Below are 21,416 nucleotides of genomic sequence, written 5' to 3'. Positions count from 1 at the left end.
ACGCTCTGCTGCTAATAAGTCCTGCTTCTATTCTACTTTGCATTTTCCATGCTGACCTGTTTCGTTCTTTCTTTTTAGCTTCTAAATCCAAACTACATCTACGATGGTAAGTGTTAACTTTGTGGAATTGTGTTTCTTTGAAGATTAACAAATTTTGTGACATCAAAAGCATCACTTAAACAGTCAGCGCTGAAGTTTGAATATCATCTCCGCATTTGGTAGGATTTAATCTTGACTTTTTTTTCCCCTTCTCCTTTTTCAGTTCCCCCAGAGTTCCTTGTACCTCTGAGTGATGTGACGTGTGACAACGGAGAGAGTGTAACCCTCAGGTGTAAGGTCTGCGGTCGGCCCCGGGCCACCATTACCTGGAAGGGACCCAACCAGAGCAACCTCACCAACAATGGACACATCAGCATCGCCTACAGGTAAGAAAATGCAGTCCGAGCATCACTACACGAGTGTCCCTTGGTGTTTGGTAACAAATCAGACTGCAGCTCAGATTTTCTTTTGGGTTTATTTTCACTGTCCAATAGGACTGTCACTCGTTTGTGGCCCCACAGTTGACTGTTTTAACAAAAAGAAATTGCTGCTCAACAAGGAAAAAGTCGAATGTTGAATTCATGTGTAGATTCACATGTATGTGTTTATTTCAGTGACACGGGTGAGGCGACGCTGCGGATAGTCGGCGTAGCCTCTGATGATGACGGCGTTTACACTTGTGTTGCCACAAACGAGCTGGGCAGCGTGACGTCATCAGCTAGCCTCAGAGTGTTAGGTAAGAGAAGAGAACAAAATGTGCAGCATCGAGCCCTCTGCACAGTTTATTCGACACATGCTGGTGTGGACATGAATTGATTGTGTGTTAATTGTCTCAGCCGTGTCCACTGACGGGATCCGAGTGAGCTGGAAGGACAACTTTGAGTCTCACTACAATGAGGTGGTTGAACTGGGCAGGTAATAGACTTAATATCTCAGTGTACAGCTTTTGCATAGACCTTTTGACATTCAGTCAAAATTCAGACATTCAGACAGTGTTTTCTGATATGACTGATTCATTTTGTTGCCTAAAACATACTATACACAGGTTGTCTATGAATAAAATAGATTTGAAAAATTCAGATTCTGACAGTGGCATTGATTCCACAACCACAACAAGTGTCTGAAGTGAACTAACTGACCTCTGAATGTCCGTCCTCCCCAGGGGTCGTTTCTCTGTTGTCAAGCGTTGTGACCAGCGGGGCACCAAACGCACAGTGGCGGTTAAACACGTGAACAAGAAGCTGATGAGGAGGGACCGGGTGACTCAGGAACTCAATCTGCTCCAGAGGCTTCAACACCCCCACATAGTCAGCCTGATAGACACGTATGAAACCCCCAGCAGCTACGCCCTCGTCCTGGAAATGTGAGAACTCTAAACATATGTAGCTCATTAGCTCGCTCAGGCCTGCATTTGCATTTCTTCCATCTGATGTTTTACTACTTTTGTGTGTTTGTTTCTCAGGGCTGACCAAGGCCGTCTGCTGGACTACATTGTTAGCTGGGGGAATCTGACGGAGGAGAAAGTGGCCTGCTACCTTCGAGACGTTTTAGAAGCTTTACACTACCTGCACAACTGCAGGATAGCACATTTGGACATAAAAGTAACTACTTCCACTGCAATAGTGTTTTTATTACCGTGATTGATATTTCTTATAGCAGCACAGGGGAACCCCCTGCAGTGTGTGAAAAAGATTTGGCATTAAGCACATTTCTGTACAGACATATACATGGGAAAAGGTTAAAACAATCCTATGAGAGTGGTCAGATTTCTCACCTACTCAGGCAAAAGCACAAAATCATGTGCTGCTATGCAAACGGAAACATTCACAGAGGAGGATTTCTCTATCCTTATTGTTTGTCCCTCTTTCACAGCCTTTGCTAAAAGCATCTGTTCAGATGTGAATCAGTGATCTGCTCCTACTGCAACATTCTGATACCACTCTCACATCCGTGTGCCAGCAGCCATTTAGCTTAGCACAAAAAGTCTGGCACATAATCATCCATAAAAACCACGATTTTATACACTTAACAGTTTTCTGTACTTAATAAAACAAACAAGATGTGTTAATTGATGAGTCTTCGAGGTGCTGTTGGTGGATTTGTTACCTTCAGACAGAGCCATTCTAGCCAGGTGCTGGCTTCATATTTACCGTACAGAGATGAGCTTGGTATCAGTCTGCCCATACAACTCTATTTCCTAAAATATTGAGCTATTCCATCGAGATGTGCCCAGGCCTTAAAGTGTTGAGTGACTGAGCTTGAGTTGGTCGTCATGGCAGTTAACGGTCACGTTTCCAGACATAAATGGATCAACTTGCAGTTGGATCCTGTTTTATCTTTGAATACTGAAGGTCACACAGACTTTGCATGATGTCTCACCTGCAACAACAACAAATGAATTTAGTGTGGAAAACTTGCTGGACTGTAGTAACGAATAAGAATCAAGTAGACAAGACTAATGGTGACACTGTAATCTTTTTTCCCAGCCTGAGAACCTGCTGGTGGCCCACAGCTCCAGTGGCCAGCCAACGGTCAAACTCACAGACTTTGGTGATGCTGTCCAGCTCAACAGTGCCCACTATATTCACCCTCTGCTGGGCAGCCCGGAGTTTGCTTCCCCAGAGTTGGTCCTTGGAGAGCCGTTGTCCCTGACCACCGATCTGTGGAGCCTGGGCGTGGTGACCTACGTACTGCTGAGCGGCGCCTCACCCTTCCTTGACGAAAGCACAGAGGAGACCTGCCTGAACATCTGCCGGCTAGACTTCAGCTTCCCCAGGGATTACTTCCAGGGCGTCAGCCAGGCGGCCCGGGACTTCATCTGCCTGCTCCTGAGGACAGACCCAGACAGGAGGCCTCCAGCCGGGATCTGCCTCCAGGAGTCGTGGCTGACGGCCGGTCCAGCTGACGGCCGGTCCAGAGCAGAGGGCTGCCTGGACACCTCCCGCCTCATCTCCTTCATAGACAGAAGGAAACATCAGACTGATGCCCGGGCCATCGGAGGAGTCAGGAGCTTCATCCAAAGTCGCCTTCAGCCCCGAGTTTAAAGGATAGGATACACAAGTCCAAACCAGCCCCCTAATCTTTGCCGCCTCCAATCTGATCATAGCTGACAAAAGCAGTAAAAACTGGATGTCCAGTGCTTAGACTGTAGGGGCTGCAGGCTCCTCTGGATTTGAGCATCTTGATGGTCTAGATGTAAAAGCAAGGAGAAATAATGAATGCTTATCTCATCCTCTTTCACAGAATGTTGATTTACTAAAGTCCTGTAGTCCTTTCACCAATTAAACTGAGACCTGTTGAGGTTTTAAGCCAAACAGAGTCCTAGAGAACACAGTTCTCACCAATCACGTAAATTATGGATGCCCTTGTCTACTGCTGCTTGCTGGTTTCAACTTAAAATAGATTTTTTTAGTTAAGTGAAAAAATGTAAAAAAAATTTAAATAAACAAAATAAAAAAACCTTAAGAAGTAATTTATTTTCCTTTGCAAGAGTTAAAGTTGATCAGAAGAGCCAATTGATCGAGCTTTGACACCACTGCACAGATGCAGAGCTTTCAGGAGGAAGTGATGCCAACAAAGCTAGTGAGAAACAAACTGCCCTCCCTCTTGTTGCCAGAGGGACACAGACGTTGTGTGTTTTTGCTCTTTTACACTAACACTGTAACTCAAAGACTTTTGAGTAGCAGCCCTTTCTTATAGAAACAATGTATACAAAGGAAAAGTACTGTCTACGTTTCCAAGAAAAAAACATTAGTAGAAAAAGCTCATCAGTTGAAAATTGCTGTGCTACTTTGGACTCTGTAGACACCTGGAAACAGTGACTGAGGTTTGATTTTATTGAGACATTTATACGTCCGTTCAGAGCTTTTTGATGGCTGCGCTTATATAATGTACCTAATCTAAAATGATACCATGATGACCATGTCACGAGTAACAATGCTGCACTGTCCAATCTGAGAAGAAACAATAGACATCCATCAGTTTGCTTTTCCTAGAACAAAACTTGTGTTGCGCAGATATGAGATGTTTAAGCCTTACCTTGTATATAGACTTCTGCCTTCTTTCCTCTCACATTCACAGCGGACTCCTGCTTTCGGATGGCAGGACACGAGACTGTCAGAGCCTCAGTGGCAGCAGTGATTGCCAATCAGATGGGAGTGAATGTGGAGGCAGGGGAAGAGAAATTACTGTAAATGCACTCATTGTATGTTATGTTTGATTATCATGTGCAATGTTGCGGCTTTAACATTTTATGCAACTATTTATGAAGACATCTGTTGTATCTGTAATAAATCTAGAGAAAAGCACGTACTTGGTACTGCAAGCACTGCTGGTAGTTTGTGTTTATTTGATCTTTAAGTGTTACAACTGCCAGGCCAAGTTAGAGTACACAATCTACAATCATTATGGTTTGATCAAAAATGATTTAACACTTTTGTACTGTATGTCCCTGTAGTATTGGTACACCAAAGTTGCTCTAGCTTTATAGTTCTTAATAAAAATGTGGTTCTCTTGAGTTAGGTTATCTATGACCATGTCAAATGATTGTTTACACTAGTTAAACACTATGTTGGAGGAACAGGATTAGTTTGTTTAGTGCTCTTTAGTAAAGAGACGGGTTTAAAGTTCCTCTTCACAGAGAATGGAGCATTGCAGTTTCATTGGAAGAGTTGAATGGGAGATTTGTGCATCGTTTACTAAATGGTGTTCTAACTTTATGTACAGATACTTGTTGCCAAAATATTTCTTTGCTAAATTCAAGTTCTTTGTGTGTAAAAACAAAAAAAAACACTACCCTAAGATGGCGGCTTTGGTTTCATTAGTTTTCTTTCCTGGAAATTAAAACGAGATAGCTGTGCTATAACCACTTAACTACACATGAATCCATTATGGGGTTAGGATGTGTTATGTTTAAACTGATGCCACCAGGAACAGACATCCAGTTACCTTTTTATTTATTTGAAAGGTGTGCACAGGCCATTACAAACAAGGATGCTTGGACTGGATACCTCAGTTTAGGTTGTTTTTTTCCTTCATTGTCTGTCTTTTTTTTTGGTCATGTTTGTTTCCGGTTTCATAAAATACATGTTTGTTATTTGTTTTTTATCTTTGCATGTATATTTCTTTGTACAGATCATACATCATTTCTCTTGTAAATATTCTCATTTTGCCATCAGTTATTTGAAAATTAAACATAATGAACACATGTACCCTGTTTGACATTTTGTTTCCGTAAACATTGTTTATTTTTTGTTTTATTATTTAAACAGCTACATTTTACACCTATTTATTTCAAGCTAAAATGGACAACTAGCATAAATATCAACTTGAGTTTTGATGAGTGTAGCCATTTCAACCTGAGCGGGAGCAGGAGCGACCTGTTGCGCTGCAGATGGTCTGTGATCATTCTCTCTGGTTGGATGAAGCCCGACGCAGACCACAGCTGTAGCAAGCAGGCCACATGTACAGCAGCCAGTTAGTTTGAAAACCAGTAGTGATACAACACCGGTCATAGATAGAACAAAACGCAGCTGCTTTGATTTTCCGTTTTAGTTTTAAAACAGAAAAACTACTTGTTTTTTACGATTTGGTTTTGAAACGAATTAACCAAAGAATGAACCATACACGGATTTGTTAAACCTCAATCTTCAAATGATCTCCCGGGATGGGGGATACCCCTGACTGAAGCCATCATTTTGGCAAGGTGTGAAGCCTACTCTGTACTGCTGTAAACATATAAATACTGCGTGACACTGCGTAATGCAGCATGGCTGCGCGATGGCACCGCAGAGGAAAACGCCAGTGTAAGGATTAGAGAGTGTCCATGAAGATTACCTGGCCCATGATGATGACTGGCTAATATTTCCATTTAGATTCCCTAGAGTTGTGCCCTTGGATCTGGGACAGACCAACCAGGCGGAATCGTGCCATCCCGGTACAAATACATGTAGGCTATAATCACTGTTTCTGGCAGCCGGCTGTTAGCAGCGGGAGCCGACAGGTGTGTCTGATGTGATCAACAATATATACACTGTAAACCCAAATAAGTACAGAATACTCAAAATATTTGTGGAAACTGGGGTGGTAGAGTAGTAGTGGTAATAATATTAAGTAAACCTTAACTTCAATATAATACATTTTTTTTAAAACTTTAATTTCTGCATACTAAATGACTTGATTTACTGATGTTTATTAAAATTAAATTCCACTAATTCTTTACTCAAATGTAATTGTGCACAACTTATAATCTGAGGGAAATCTACTCAAATAAATAATTTATTTATATATATATATATATATATATATATATATAGTGCTATACTCAAATACTAATGAAAACTCACTCAACAAAATTAGTCAACTTTCAGATAGTAGTCCTGATCTTGCATAAAGCTGAATAGACAAAGTAATTGACTGCTTGATCAGATAATTAACCAGCAACAATTTTGATAATTAGTTTGTTGTCATTCTTTTTTGCAACATTCTCTATTTCCAGATTCTTTATGAGATTTTTTTATGTTAAGTGATAATAACTTAAATAAAATTTTCTTTCACTACTTACTTTATTGTGTTTTGTGGAAAAAGCGATGATGCATAATTTTATTCCAGTGGCGTGGGGTGGGGTAACTTTTTGGGGAAGCCAAGTGAGAGGGGATGTCTTTTTTTGCAGGGCAATTATCTAATATATTGTGCTATTACAGTGCAGGGTATAATTTTACACAAAATTTAATCACACTTTAGATGCGCACTATCCGGTATCAATGCACAATCCCAAAGTTGCATTTACCAACATGCTCTCTCTCTCTCTCTCTCACTCACTCCAAATAGCATACATTAACAGCCAAATACCAGACCGACAGAGTAAAAACAATAAGTCGGGTAAGTTAACCTAACCTGGCCCAGTGCCCAGTGCCCTGTGCCAGGTGCTGTCCGGAGCTCATTATCTATGCGTACACAACCACAGTAAAAACAGTAAGGTTACTTCAGCGGACTATTCATTCGCAGCTAAATCCAGGTAAGCAAAACAAAAACAAACAATATAACCACGTCAAAAATCGCACAGAGCTGCAGTTCAGTTCAGTTCAGAGAGAGAAGAAGGTGACATTTCACTCACCCTATTTGAAAAGGAAGCCCATTCTCCTGTCTTCCATGGAGGCAAAGTGGTCAATAACCATGTTAGAGAATTTCCCACTGGCTTTTACGTCCTCCACATCAGAGTCAGTTGAAGTTTGGCGCTACCGGCTAGCCACTCAGTACGGATATAGTTTTCCTCATTGAACGCCCGAAACCCCTTTTCCCTCTCCACACGCAGCTCCAGTTTTGGCGTTGGTCTTCCGTCAGATTTAATCCAAAATTGCTGCTGTAGTGGTAGTTTAGTAGAACTATTTATTATAACTAAAAACTCCAAATCTCCACCCTTCATAACTGCACCAGCTAAAGTTGCTAACAGCTCCCGTTATTTCATCTGAATGACGTTGATCGCGTGCTGCGATTTGATTGGCGTGAAGCCAGACAGCGGCTGGCTTCCCTTGGCATCATCCTGACTAATCACAGTTAGGCTGTGGCATGACAGTAGCCTCATCTGTTTAGTTAATCATTTAACGAGGTAATTGGACAATATCAAGGTTTCTGCAGGTTTCACCTGGTCAAATTTAAAACCTTTTTAAAACCATTATGAATGAAATTTAAAACCTTTATCACCTAACACAAAGGAAATGCAATCACAAAATTACTTGCAGAGTAAATCAATGTATTCGGATTAGCGTTCTGTGTCTTTTTGACGACTTTATAAAACTTGAATGGATAAACTCAGGGTAGCAGACAGGGAGACAATAATAAACTACACCCCAAAAGCTAAATAAGTCTACTGGGGTTGAATTTTCACCATTAAATCTGGGAAAATCCATTTGGTTAGTTTTGATGCTCTCCACAGTGATTTTACATTCATTGCTCAGCACCAAGTAGCATCACCACCAAAACACATGACCTCAGAATCAGTACAGATAGGATTATTCATGTTTGCCTTTTGTGTCTTAATTTACTGCTTTATACATTTGTAGAAATTAACATAAATAATAGGCAACATGAAAACCACCTCCCTTCTGTATTATTACAAGCATTTCATTTGTACATCAAAATCCAAAAGAATAATCTCCTCATTAGCTTAAAAGGACTAACGTTAGTTTGCATCCCTAATTTGCTTAACGTTACTAACCTCAGCTCCTCTGTGGTCAACACCGTCCTCTCTTTTAATTTAATTATCAAGATGTACAGTAGAGAACAGAGTAACCTGTAACCGACAACTTAATGCTGATCTTATCCTCTGCTAACTTTCACCGTCACTTTCTGCCGCTCATTCATTAAGCAGCAACAGTAGGCTTCAAATACATTGCTAGAGACTAGTTTTAAGCCTTAAGATCTGTTTTTCCATCCAAGAACCAATAAGGTTGCAACTCCCCATAGCTGAAGAATAAATTCGTTTTTATCTGTGGTACAATCCGAAAGAGACTTGGGCAATAACATGAAGCTGCCTGTTAGTCATTGTAGTTGTAATACAGCGAATTATATTTGGATTGATTTGGACTAGCGACAGAAAGAACTACACCACCACAGGAGGAAAAAACATTATTGAGTGCTGCAGGGCCATTTCAACGAGCATTAGAGGCAGCGTTACATGGACGTTGAAAAATAAATACCCGTTTAAAATTATGTAAGACCTAGGACAAAAACTTAAATGTTGAAATTTTAGACTTTTTTTAGACCCTGCAGGACGTCTACCTGACAGGCGCTGTTATCAGAGTAGCTCCTTTAATCTGTGGGTCTCAGAGTGTTTGATTGTCCGAGTGACAGAAAGTGACGGTGAATCTCAGGAGGAAATATCTGAAGTCATAAAGACATTCAGTCATTAAGATCAATTAACCCTGGTACCATGGGATTACTAAAAGGTATATTAGAAAGCTAAATCTGATCTGAATTTTAAACGTGTTTTCAAGAGGAACACACTTTCCAATGTAAGGTTGGCCAAAAAATGTCAACATGGTAGGTGATTGTAGCTGTTATTGTCAAAAATATATTTCCTCCTTTTTAAAAAATAGTAATGTAACTACATACACGTGTCAGTGTGCTGTACAAATATTGTAAATGAACGCATTTATTGTATAAAATACCAAAAATTGCTTAAAATCGCCGTTTTGTCGTTTCTCTCGCTCATTTTCAATTGCAAGGACTTCCGGGAACTATCTGCGGTCTCCATGAACCATGTGACGATCAAGCATTTTGGACTCCCGCTGACACAACTCTCTCTTTAAAGGGCTCTGCTCCAGTCCAACAAAAGTCTGTTCCCAAACGGCTGGAGTAGTGAAGCAGGTTAACAAACATCTCCCCCCCTTCAGACTGGAAGCTGAGCAGGAAGCTAACAGAATGTCTTTTAGTTCAATTTATAGAAAGTAAGAAGCAGCTGTATTTTATTCCAGCCTACCTGTCCAGCTGAGAGAAAAGGGGTGTCTGGTCTGTCCTCACCTGTCTCAGTCCGTCCTCACTTGCCCGTCCTCATCTGTTCATCTGTCCCCACCTGTCTGTCCTCACCTGTCTCAGTCCGTCCTCACTTGCCCGTCCTCATCTGTTCATCTGTCCCCACCTGTCTGTCCTCACCTGCCTGACCGTCCATCTGTCCTCACCTGCCTTTCCATCCTCACCTTTCTGTTCTCACCTGTCTCAGTCTGTCCACATTAAATATCAAATTTTCCGTTGGGGTTTTGAAATGGAATGATGTCACCCGTCTGTGTGTGTGTGTGTGTGTATGAGTGAGTGAGTGAGTGAGAGAGTGAGGATGTGCTGCGCGAATGTGCTGCGGTGCTGACCTGCAATCAAATAAGATTTTAAATAGGCCTAGTAAAATTTTCTAAAAAACGAAAATCAGTATGAGGCGGTCAGCGTTGATATTGCAGTGTTTCCCACAGAATGACAGTGTAACTGTGGTGGGCGGGGGGGGTGCGCGTGCAGTCGATATTGACTACCACCTATATACAGTGTGCTAACCTCAAAAACTTAGCTCTCCTTATTACATGCTTGGCTCCTTACATGCTTGCTAATAACTTTTTTAAGATCTCCAACATTGACAGCGTTGTGTTGGAAAGATTTGTGCAGCTGTGTTCATGAGGGAGAGGTAGAGAGAGCGAGAGCGAGAAAGGTGAGTGAGAAAGAGAGAGATGAGCGAGAAGATGTGCTGCACAAATGCACTAGGCGCTCTGCAATCAAATACAATTTAAAAAAACAAAAAACAATCGAAAATCAATCTGTGGTGGTCAGCGTTGATATTGTGGCGGGCCGCCACAAATAAATGAACATATGGGAAACACTGCCTTTCCTCGGTCTCTGTAGCTCTGTTGTTGCTGCTGCAGTGGTCTGAATAACTGGGACCAGAGGGCTCTGTGGGTTAGACTGGCCGGCTGGCTAGCACCACTCACAATGAAATTTCACGTCAACTAATTGTTGCAGCCCTAGCGCATACCTCATCTCATGGACCTCGTCACCGCTGGCCTGAATGTGCTGCAGAGCCTGAAGGATCGGGGTCTGAGTGAAGACTGGCAGAGACAGACACAATCAATCAGTTATCAGTTATCAATACCTGAAGCGATCAATCCGTCCTCATCTCTCTGTCTGTCTTCACCTGTCCCAGTCTGTCCTCACCTCTCTCCTGTCAGGCCTCATCTGTCTGTCCTCACCTGTCCCAGTCTGTCCACACCTCTGTCTCTTGCGGGGCTGGTTGCTGTTCCTGATCAGCTGGGCCTTTATGTGTTCTCCTGATTGGACGCCCAGTATCTCAGGATGCTGGTGGTGAACTGGTCCTCGGGGTGTCAGGGACGACTCATCTTCACCAACTCCTCACTGGGCCTGGGACACACAGACAGAGACGTTAACGGGGACCCAGGAGTCTCTAAGACGAGTGTCCAGGTGTGTTCCTGTCGTACTTCTCTCCGCGGAGCAACAGCAGCAGACAGGACAAGGCCTCCGGGTGTTCTAGGAACACGAAGACAAAGGACCCTTTCCTGGACACCACTCACCTTTATATTTAAGGTTCTGCAGGATGGGGATGATGGTCTCCAGGAACAGCTGCCAGGTGCTGTACTGCTCGGAGGTCTTCTAGTCTAGAGACTAAACTGTGGACACACAAAGAAAAAGACGACGCAAGGATAGGTGGACACAGGTGGAAGACGTGAGGACAGGTGTCCTTTGAGAGTGTCTCACTAAGGATGTTGAGCACAGAGTCCTTCCTGAACATCACCAGGCTCCATATCATCATGTGACACATCAGCTCCTGCAGCTGCAACACAGAGAGACCTGTTTACTGAACAGAACCAGCAGAACCAGACTAAAGGTTCTGCAGAGGTGAGTCCTGATCAGCAACCTGTGTGGAGTAGATGAAAGCTACGATCATGTTGAGCAGCCAGACGCGCCGCAGCGTCTCATCTGGGAACTGAACCGAGATAGAAACTGGATATGTAGATGGAGGGGGTGAGGTAGCAGAGCAGCCAGACGTCGTCGTAGGTGTCAACAACTTGAGTAGTTGGAGCGAACTTAATTTCACCGTATCGGTTACGGTGTGTTAGCTTCTCAAGACCAAGAAAACTCTGTATGTTGTTCCCCCAACTGCTGGCAAAGTGAAAGTTTGCACTAGCTAACACCTCCCCTCCCCTTCAGACTGCACAGCTGAGCAGGAAAACTTATAGGCTACAGTAGGTTACGTCTTTTGGCTGCTATGTAACTCAACATTAACTAAATTTATATAAAGTAACTGGCAGCTGTATTTTATTACTGTCTATTTGTCCAATGTTGACATCAGGTACAAACTTAGACTAAACTGGTGTAGCCTACAGCTCTGTCCTGTAGCCCACAGACAGCTACATCCTAAACCATTTCAGTTTTCAGATTTTCAGAGTCTGAAAAAGTGGTTGTTAGGAAAAGAAAGGATGGGGATGACCAGAGGAGCTGAGGTTAGTAACTTAGCGCAAATTAGTGATTCAAACTAATCTTTTTAAGCAAATGAGAGGTTTCTTTTTTGATTTTAATAAAATGCACATGGGGGGGTGGGGGGGGGTTCTCGTGTTGCCTTTTTTTTTTTTTTAATATTAAAAGGTTCAGTGTACAAGTTTTAGTGGCATCTAGTGGTGAATAGCACCCCCCTTCCCCTATCCAAGTGAGTAGTACAGCTATGGTGCCTGAGACAGGAAAAAAGATGTCATCTATGAGATAGCAGAGAGTTGCCAGTCAAGAAATCAGGTTTCTTTACATTGATATATTAAGACATGATATTTACTTGATTATCCAGTAAAACCACGTTTTTGTGAATATTATTAACAGCCACATTAAATAATGAAGTGCTACATGATGTCTCATGCTCCTGCAATACAGTATTTTACAAATTGGGAGGGTTCTGGACTAACCACCTATGACCACTGACAGATATCCGGAAAAGCCTCACTGTTTCTGCACCACAGTCCACTATAAACCACATATTACATTAAGTTTACAAAGGCATTGTCAGGTGAGGATCAAGGCTCCTCTCACTTTGTTTAATTAATTAAAATGTCTTTTTTAAATTTTTTAAAATACAACAGAAACACAAAGTAGTACCGACAACCATAATTTCAACATGTGCAACATTGCACACATTGTGCAACATGCAAGTACAAATTACACATTTGTGTGCACAGTAGCAAAGCACCATCCAAAAAAAAATTTTTTTAATGCAAATTCGGAAAGTATTCATTATCGGTCACTTTATTGGCACACGGTCATGTTATGCGTCACTATTAGCAGTAAAATAAATACATGTTTTCCACCAGGGCAGTATTCAACAGAACTTTAGCTGCTGATCTGAGCTTCCATGTTGTTACTGTTTTATTGACAATAATATTCATCAGCTGTTTGTCTCAGGAAGGTAAGGGCACCTTTCTGTCCATATAGCAAAGCCATAACAGAGCGCTGAAGAATAACTACATTAAATTACAATCCAATTAAATTGTTTCTACCAGCGCAGTTAACGTTTAGCTGGCTGATCTCAGCATTCATGCTGGAAGCTGCCGTTTTATTGCCAGTTAGTGATCAGCTGATTTTCTCACGAACATAACTGACAAAGCCAATACAGAGCGCTGGAGAGAGAGAGTCACTAAATGAAATTAATCCAACTACATATTTTTTCTAACAGGCAGTAAAAGTTTAGCTGGCTGTTGCTTCCATGCTCTAAGTTAACATTACCTTGTATTGCCAATTAACGTTACTGATCAGCTGACTGTCTCGCCAATGTAACCGGAAAAGCCAAACCATAGCGCTGGATAATAACAAGGCTACATGAAATTAATCCAACTACATATTTTACTGTACTCTACTCCATTTAATTTAGAGAACACACTCACACTCTGGCATTGGACGATGTCAACAATGAATCACTGGGATGGACAATGACATACACCGGCTACGTAATTAACAAGCTGGTATGCAGCGCATAGGGCTGGGGCAATTCGTCGAGGCACGTAATGCGACGCATCGCTGCATCCGGTGTGGGATTCTCCCAGACAAGCTCCAGCTACAAGACCGCTCCTTCAACCGTGTACAGTTTGGAGTATTTCAGACAGACACTCAACAACGTGCTGCTCTGTGAGCTCTCTGAACTGGAAACAGCTTCACTGCAGCAAAACTGCTGTCCATGAATATGTGAAGCAGCACAAACACGTGAAACGAAAATATCCCGGAGCATTTTGTCTAGACGGCAGCACCGAAAAATCGTGTTCACTTTCTGTCGCCACACAAGCGCGGCACATTATCAGCATGAGGACACGTAATCCGTTAATCCGTAATTTCTGTCCCGCTGCTGTCATGGTAACGTAACGTTACACCGCGTCATCTAATGTTCGGCCGTTTCATGTTTTCTGTTTATTTAACGACCACGTATGAGCGAGAAAACAGCTGAAACTAACAGTACAGACGATCTGTGACTGTGAGTCTTTTCAGGTGTTCACTGATGCAGAAATACATTTTATTATCATACTGCATTACTCAATATTGAAATGAATCCATGTCAGAAACATTTAAAGTTTTAAGTAAAGTAGCCTAATTAATGTCTGTTATTGTTATTATCACAACACAGCAGTGACGTAGAAATTTGATTCATTTTAAGATTTGGTACTATTGTCATTATTCTAATGTGCTTCATCAGGATGATTGAATAAAATATAGATTTATTGATTAGACATGTTTTTGATATTTATTTTGGATAAATTGGATGTTAATCGAGTAATAGGCAACTTTTCTTTCTTTAGAATAAACAAAATTAGTCGTTAGATTAATCGAAAAAATAATCGTTAGATTAAGCGACTTGAAAAATAATTGTTATGTACAGCCCTAGCGGCGCACCTGCTGCCGTGAAGAAGGATCACGGGTGGAAATATCCAGAAAAATTATGAGTTCTGTGTCTTTTCTGCAACTTTATAAAACATAACCTACTGCTGATGGAGAAACTCAGGGGAGCAGACAGGGATAGAGAGAGGCAGGGAAAGCCGGTGTGTTTGTCGTGAGAGACCAGAGGTAAAGGTGTGTGTGAGTGAGTGCAGGGAGAAGTCAAGGCAGGCGCAAAGCAGGTACATTTAGAAATAATAAAAATAATGTCCGTGGGGATTAAAACATGCTTTTGCAGGGTGTAAAATGTGAAACTTTTCCAATTAAGAAATATGCAATTCCACATAATTTTGGAACATTGCTATTACCACATCAGGGCATATACAAAAAAAGTCAAATTCAATACCTTTTAAGACCTTTTTCAAGACCTTTTCAACATATTTTAAGACTTTCGCGCCACTTTGAGCTGTAACCGGTTAAGTCAGCCTCACACCTTTCAAAGGGGAATTATGGAATTTTTACAAGGAATTTAAACATATGTAACATTTTTATTGCCTATATGTGACCAGGCTGTAATCTCACCTAAAAACTGAGGCATTCACCAACTTTCTCAGTTGCCTATAACAGCCTGTTTAGGCCTACCGTTTCCTATGTGAAGGACTGGTCGGATTTCCTGCGAAAATCCATCGGCTACGACGTTTATATTAGCAACATTACCGCAAAACATGTGAAACAGTGTGATTTGTGCTTTAGATGGTTCAACCTAGATAATGTTAGCTTGCCAGCAAACACCGACCAGTCGATAACTACCTGACATAGTTGTAACTTACTTTCAGGCATAAATATGTAAAGGGTGTACTGTTGGTTGCAATCTGAAACTTTACTACTAAATACTATTTATGCAGAACAATGAGGTCAGCATTTAAAAAGTTTGCTGTAGCACATCAAACTTTTTTTAATGTCCTGCTCCATTCAGGCTGTGATTGAGCTGTTCACGAAAAGTGACACTGAAGAGCGCATCGGCTTTATGAAAAGTTGAATGTGTTTCAATACAAAAAGGCACAGATGTAGTTAAATAGCCAGCTAACGTTAGCCAAATCTAAGCGCTGCTTATATTTTCCCTGTTGTCTTCTGTCTTACCACTTCACCTGCTGACAGCACATCTTGCTCTTGTTTTTGAGTAACGGGGCTGTTCAATCTTCTTTTTTTATGACAAACTGCGACTTTCAAAATTAAATTGACAAACATCATGTGTGTAATTCAGGGCACAGTTCAGACGGAATAAAAAGATAAGTTGTCTCTCGCCATTGACTACCATACATATTTTTTCCGAAATAAGGTCCCATGAGCCGGAAGCGGAAGTGAGTGACATAGGCTCTCTATAGCAACAATGTTGATTACATAATGGTCAGTCAATACAGATTGGGACCTCTGTACTATAATAGTGTAATTTGATTATGATATTGTCTTGTGATGACTAGGAGGACAGAGCCATCGACTTTCAATTGTCACTTGCATTTATTTTTGTAAGTTTTCCAGTACATGATCACTTTAAAAGCCATTTACAAGCTTATTTTTAAATTCTTGGGCTGCCCTGAACACATAACCCAAGACAGAAAATCCTCCATTTCCCTCATCATCATGATCATGACTTTTTATTTTTCTATCCGTCCAAGAGACCAACTCAATCCATGATCGGTCGCCATACGGTCTACTGACAGTTTCAGAGACACAAACAGAGAGATGCACTATAGGCCTTCTCCACAAGCTCACCTGCGGTTGTTACCACAGAATCATGGGTGAGAAAGTTCAAACGCTATCTGTGTTTATTGGGCAGTAAAACATATAGCTGACAATGAAAGTTGAAAGCGGACAGATAGCAGCCTGTATGTGTCTGTCGCTGCATAATACAGCAAGAAAGAAACTGAAAAGGGCGGTGAAAGCTGGTGTGTGTGCAGCGTTGTGCGGGACAGAACTGTAGGTGCTTGTGCAAATCTCCACATCCCAAAATTGAAAAGTGAACAACAACCCAGTGAAGGAATAGTCGAATATTTGGGTCCAGCCCTACTACACAGGCTTCCAAATCTCTTCTATTGTCATGTTTAAGGTTATAGTTAGCTTCTATTTCTCACCCATTGTTTGAGACACTGTGTTTGTTTAAATTTGACTTGACTTAGTAGTTGCAGCTGGATGGATTTGTTATTGCTATCAATATTATTTTATAATTACATTGGTAGAACTGTTACACTTTATGGCTTGATGGGCTGTAAAAATATTTGTGTAATAATTATTTTGATTGTCAATCTAGGAACAACAAAAGGTACACATGAGATGCCATCCGACCCTCCGTGGCCTCCCAGTGAACCTGCTAGCGGATGACTGACTTCTTCAAAACCTGCGATGTAAGTACTCGGTGTACTCAGAGAAATGTCAAAATCAACAAGTAATATGAAATGTAAATGTAATGTAAAGAAATGTACTATGGAAAACTCAAATACCTCTTCCAACAACTGACAGGTTCAAAGAGATGAAAGGATAGGTTTGTGTTTTTTTGTAGTCTATCTCAAAACAATGCTAAAATATGATGTGTACAGTGAAAATGTTGTTGCTGGCTATTAGCATCCCCTTCATAGGCATGGCCAAATTATTAGAAATTAGGGACAAATCCATTCTTCTCTTTTCATGAAAAAATGTTTCCCAAACCTAGCAAGACCTGCGCTTTGATTCTGTGTGTATTTATATTAGAGTTAGAATTTTATCCTCATTCTCTTACAGTTGAGTCAGATTAAGAAAGCGTTGTAGAGTCAGTATAGACAGAAATAATCTTAACTGCCACCAGTAACTTAACATTTTGGCATGTTGGTATTGTATCAAGACAGGCTTGGAAAATATAAAAAATATGCCTTTGAGTGTAAGCGGGGCACAGATGAGCATGCAGTGCTAGCTTTCTTTTATAATTATCCTCATAATTGGATTGTTTGTATTTTGCAGTGCAAAGATGAACCACACATTGCTGACACTCCTCATGTGGTCACTGACACTGACGCTCCTGGTGTAGTCCGCTTCAGCCAAAGTGAACGGTGGCTGTGGATGGATTTGTCTGTTTCTCTGGGGGTGGAGATGGACAAGTGGATAAGACACATGCCTTTGGTGTGAGAGACCCGGGTCTCCATTGTGACACGTCCACCAGTATGTCCCTGAGCAGGACACTTTACCCCTAGCTGCTCCAGGGGCGTGCAACTCTGACATATATAGCAATTGTAAGTAGCTTTGAATAAAAGCTAAATGTAAATGTTAATGTAACTCATGTACAAACTCCTGAAAGCACTTCTGAACTGGCCGTTCAGGCCAGCTGTGACGAGGTCCACAAGATGAGGTACGTACTCACACACACTGACACGTGACATCACTGCGGCGGCTGATGATATCACTTCCTCCTCCTGCAGGTTCAGCGAGCTGTTCGCCCGGGCGGAGGAGTACTCGCGATAAGGCTCGGGCCTCCTTGTCTCGCTCCCGGAAAGGAGTGGCTCCGTCCACCAACAACGAGAAGGAGAGCATCTCCAGCAGCGCCTTGGGACATAGCCCCACCTCCACCTGCTCCTCTGTGTGAGGACAACCTGAATCTGCATCTCATTCTTTGATTAGTCCGTTTCAAAACTACAATGGAAAATTTGATATTTAATGTGTCTGATTTGTGAAACCAGGAAGCACCTTTGTGTCTTCACCAAGCAGGAACCTCCAGGTTTGAAAAGTGAAGCCTCAAACCTGCATTCTCTCTAAAAGCCAGCACTGGGGCCACTCCATTGGATCGTATAGAAGTGAGAAAATGTGGCTACTTCTCAGCTGATTTATTACCTCAGTAAACACTTTCCTAATGAGTTTATGGTCTCAGTTCTTCAACACAGCATGATGATTATTTAGTAAATTATGGTCCCATTTAGAGTAAAATAGACCAGAAAGCAGGGGAGGCTTTAGGGCGGAGCTACCTTGTGATTGACAAGTCGCTATGTGTGACCCAAATATGGATGTTCAATCTGTTCAGGACGGAGCTGAGTGTTTTTTTTTCCGGTCGCCGAGAGTTGAAAAATGTTCAACTTTGGGAAAAACGTTCCTCGCTCCTCGTTCTTCAAATGGCGAGCGAATGTGAGGGAGAGAGCGGCAGAAAGTGACGGTGAAAGAGGAGGATAAAATCAGCATTAAGTTGTCGGTTACAGGTTACTCTGTTCTCTACTGTACATCTTGATAATTAAATTAAAAGAAAGGACGGTGTTGACCACAGAGGAGCTGAGGTTAGTAACGTTAAAGCAAATTAGGGATGCAAACTAACGTTAGTCCTTTTAAGCTAATGAGGAGATTATTCTTTTGGATTTTGATGTACAAATGAAATGTTTGTAATAATACAGAAGGGAGGTGGTTTTCATGTTGCCTATTATTTATGTTAATTTCTACAAATGTATAAAGCAGTAAATTAAGACACAAAAGGTAAACATGAATAATCCTATCTGTACTGATTCTGAGGTCATGTGTTTTGGTGGTGAGGCTCAAAACAACTTGGTGCTGCGCAATGAATGTAAAATCACTGTGGAGAGCATCAAAACTAACCAAATGAATTTTCCCAGATCTAATGATTAGAATTCAACCCCAGTAGACTTATTTCGCAAGTTTAGCTTTTGAGGTGTAGTTTATTCCAAATCTGCTCTAGATTTTCCTACTTATTCACACATGTGGTAATACCAATGTTACAAAATTATGTGGAATTGAATATTTCTTTATTGGAAAACATAATTTTCTTGGGGGAGGACCCCCAATCCCCACACAAACCATCTTAATTTTTTACATTATACCGCCCTGTGAAAGCAAATTTTAATCCACATGGACATTATTTCTATTATTTGTAAATGTACCTGTTTTGCGCCTGACTCGACTTCTCCCTGCACTCACTCACACACACCTTTACCTCTGGTCTCTCACTGCAAACACACCGGCTTTCCCTGCTTCTCTCTGTCTGCTCCCCTGAGTTTATCCATCAGCAGTAGCTTATATTTTACAAAGTCACTGAAAAGACACGGATTTACTCTGCAAGTAATTTTGTGACTGCATTTCCTTTGTGCTTTTCTTTTTTTTAAGTCGTGATATAGGTCTTAAATTTCATTCATAATGGTCTTAAAAAGTCTTAAAATTTGACCAGGTGCCCACAGAAAATTTCCCCAGGGGTGGCCAGATGGGGACACTGAAAATCCTGGGGTGGCACACTAAACCAAAAGCCATAACTGAATTTCAGGAATGCTATTATGCAGTATATAAACTTGTTGAATACTACATAAAAATATGAGTTAAGGAATGATCAGACTTAAAATTGTCTAATGTCCATAGACTAAAACCAGTTCAGTTAACATTCCATAAAAATCCTGTTGTGTGTTATCTGTATGTGTTAGGCAATTAATTGTTCTTTAAACAGGCAAGTTAACCTTTTCCTTAAAAAGACAAGTACAGCTTTTATTTGTAGGAGTGCAGTGATGGGGAGGAACAAAACATTTACCAGGAACAATCCTACTCAATATTACAGACATCATGGAGCATAAATATTTTTCATTAAATTAAAATATAAATATACATATGTGTCTGTATAGAGTTGTGTAATTATTTGTTAACATACCAAGTTTGGTGTGAAATATCCCACTTTTTAACAACCGATTTGACATAAATACCAGTAAAACTACAATAATCTCTCTTGCTTCTGTGTTTTTTAACATGTCAACAAAGCACTTAACAGGAGAGAGAGCGAGAGGAGTGCATTGACACAAGTTACATTACCACTGTCACAAACCTAGATTAAGAATGCAACATTTAAGCAGACACAACCAAGCACAGAATAAATGAGCGTACAAGGCCATAAACAAAGAGCAGTACGCTCAACACCAATGAAGTCAATGACACGCCCAGCTCCGTACCTTTCATACAGGGCAGCGTGCCAGCAAACTGGCCTAATAATCCCGAATAATAAGGCAGTATGAAAGTGGCTATATGACAACAACAGTAATCCCTGCCTAGTCTCAACCGATCCAGCACAACAATTTGCCCATGCAGGGACCAGCAGCAGACTCAGGATGATAAAAGAAGCGTTCACTCACCAGAGCTGAGGCCTCATGTGAGGAGAAAGGCGGTCCGGCGGTTTTTCCTCTGGGTGACTGAAGTTTTTCAGACAGCCCGCTGACTCGGCGCGTCCCCGCAGTGTTTGTTGTGCTGCTAACTGGGGCGCCTGTTGGGCGCAAGTAACATTGAGCCCAGTTTCACAGCATCCTCCAGATGACTCCCGCTGTTCTCATGTTATGCAATCCTCTCAGAAAGGTGAAGGTGAAAACAGGCACAGGACTGTCTCCCTCGAAGCATACCGTTAACAGCCGGTCACACACAGTGTTCGCACCACGTTAGCTTGCTGTTAGCGATGGTGCTAACCTGTTGCTATCTGCAGACCATTAGCTACACACAGTACAACACACAAAACTGTGTAGCAGTGTGACAAACTTATTATAAACTAGCCAGGCTACTAACTGTCTCTGTACATTAATTAAATTAGACTTTTCTTTCTTCTGCAGCTTGTTGCTGCCTCCACAAAAAACGCACACATTCGGCACAACACCGGTCTACTGCTCTCTGCTCCGCCCCTTAACCAGTCACAAGTTTAGAAACGTGATTGCCATCTACATGGACGAATCGGAGGCCTCTCCTGAAATAAACACAGTCTGTCACAGCTCAGGGTCAGAGGTTACCCTCTTAAAGTGACAGAGCCTAATATGCGAATGCTTGTATGCTGCAATTCACCTTTTAACTCAAACCAGGGGGTTACATAATATAAACAGTAGATAGCATTTTATGCATATGCTCCTTGCCAGGGGGGGCACCCCAGTTCCACATTTAAAGCTCCCTTTTATATTATTTAAGTAAAAGTGCTACTCATGGAATAAAATTATGCTTAGTCGCTT

At 41.5% G+C, this 21,416-nt stretch overlaps 1 protein-coding gene and 1 long non-coding RNA gene across 5 annotated transcripts in view; one reads left to right on the top strand and one right to left on the bottom strand.

Moving 5' to 3' along the window:
• trioa (trio Rho guanine nucleotide exchange factor a) overlaps positions 1-5,249 on the top strand; it is a 75,465-nt gene extending 70,216 nt beyond the window's left edge. For all 4 annotated transcript variants that reach the window (XM_038724494.1, XM_038724493.1, XM_038724490.1 and 1 more), the window contains 7 exons: positions 79-106; positions 263-425; positions 654-775; positions 876-954; positions 1,202-1,402; positions 1,502-1,640; positions 2,526-5,249. In XM_038724494.1, coding sequence (XP_038580422.1) covers positions 79-106; positions 263-425; positions 654-775; positions 876-954; positions 1,202-1,402; positions 1,502-1,640; positions 2,526-3,083 — 1,290 coding nt within the window. In that variant the 3' untranslated portion in view covers positions 3,084-5,249. The remainder of the gene's footprint in view (positions 1-78; positions 107-262; positions 426-653; positions 776-875; positions 955-1,201; positions 1,403-1,501; positions 1,641-2,525) is intronic.
• A 2,930-nt stretch (positions 5,250-8,179) lies between these two features.
• LOC119906982 lies at positions 8,180-21,089 on the bottom strand. The gene is made up of 4 exons (XR_005445065.1): positions 20,565-21,089; positions 11,103-11,198; positions 10,729-10,932; positions 8,180-10,622 (listed from the first exon to the last, which is right to left on the bottom strand). It is a non-coding gene; the product is annotated as an uncharacterized LOC119906982 (long non-coding RNA).
• Between the last annotated feature and the right edge of the window lie 327 nt (positions 21,090-21,416).

The sequence above is a fragment of the Micropterus salmoides genome, unplaced genomic scaffold (genome assembly GCF_014851395.1).
Source record: "Micropterus salmoides isolate LMB-PRFRI ecotype aquatic unplaced genomic scaffold, ASM1485139v1 Ms_hic_scaffold_17, whole genome shotgun sequence".
Lineage (NCBI taxonomy): Eukaryota > Metazoa > Chordata > Actinopteri > Centrarchiformes > Centrarchidae > Micropterus > Micropterus salmoides.
Note: the sequence above shows the minus strand (reverse complement) of the source record. Positions and strands in the feature narration are given on the sequence as shown.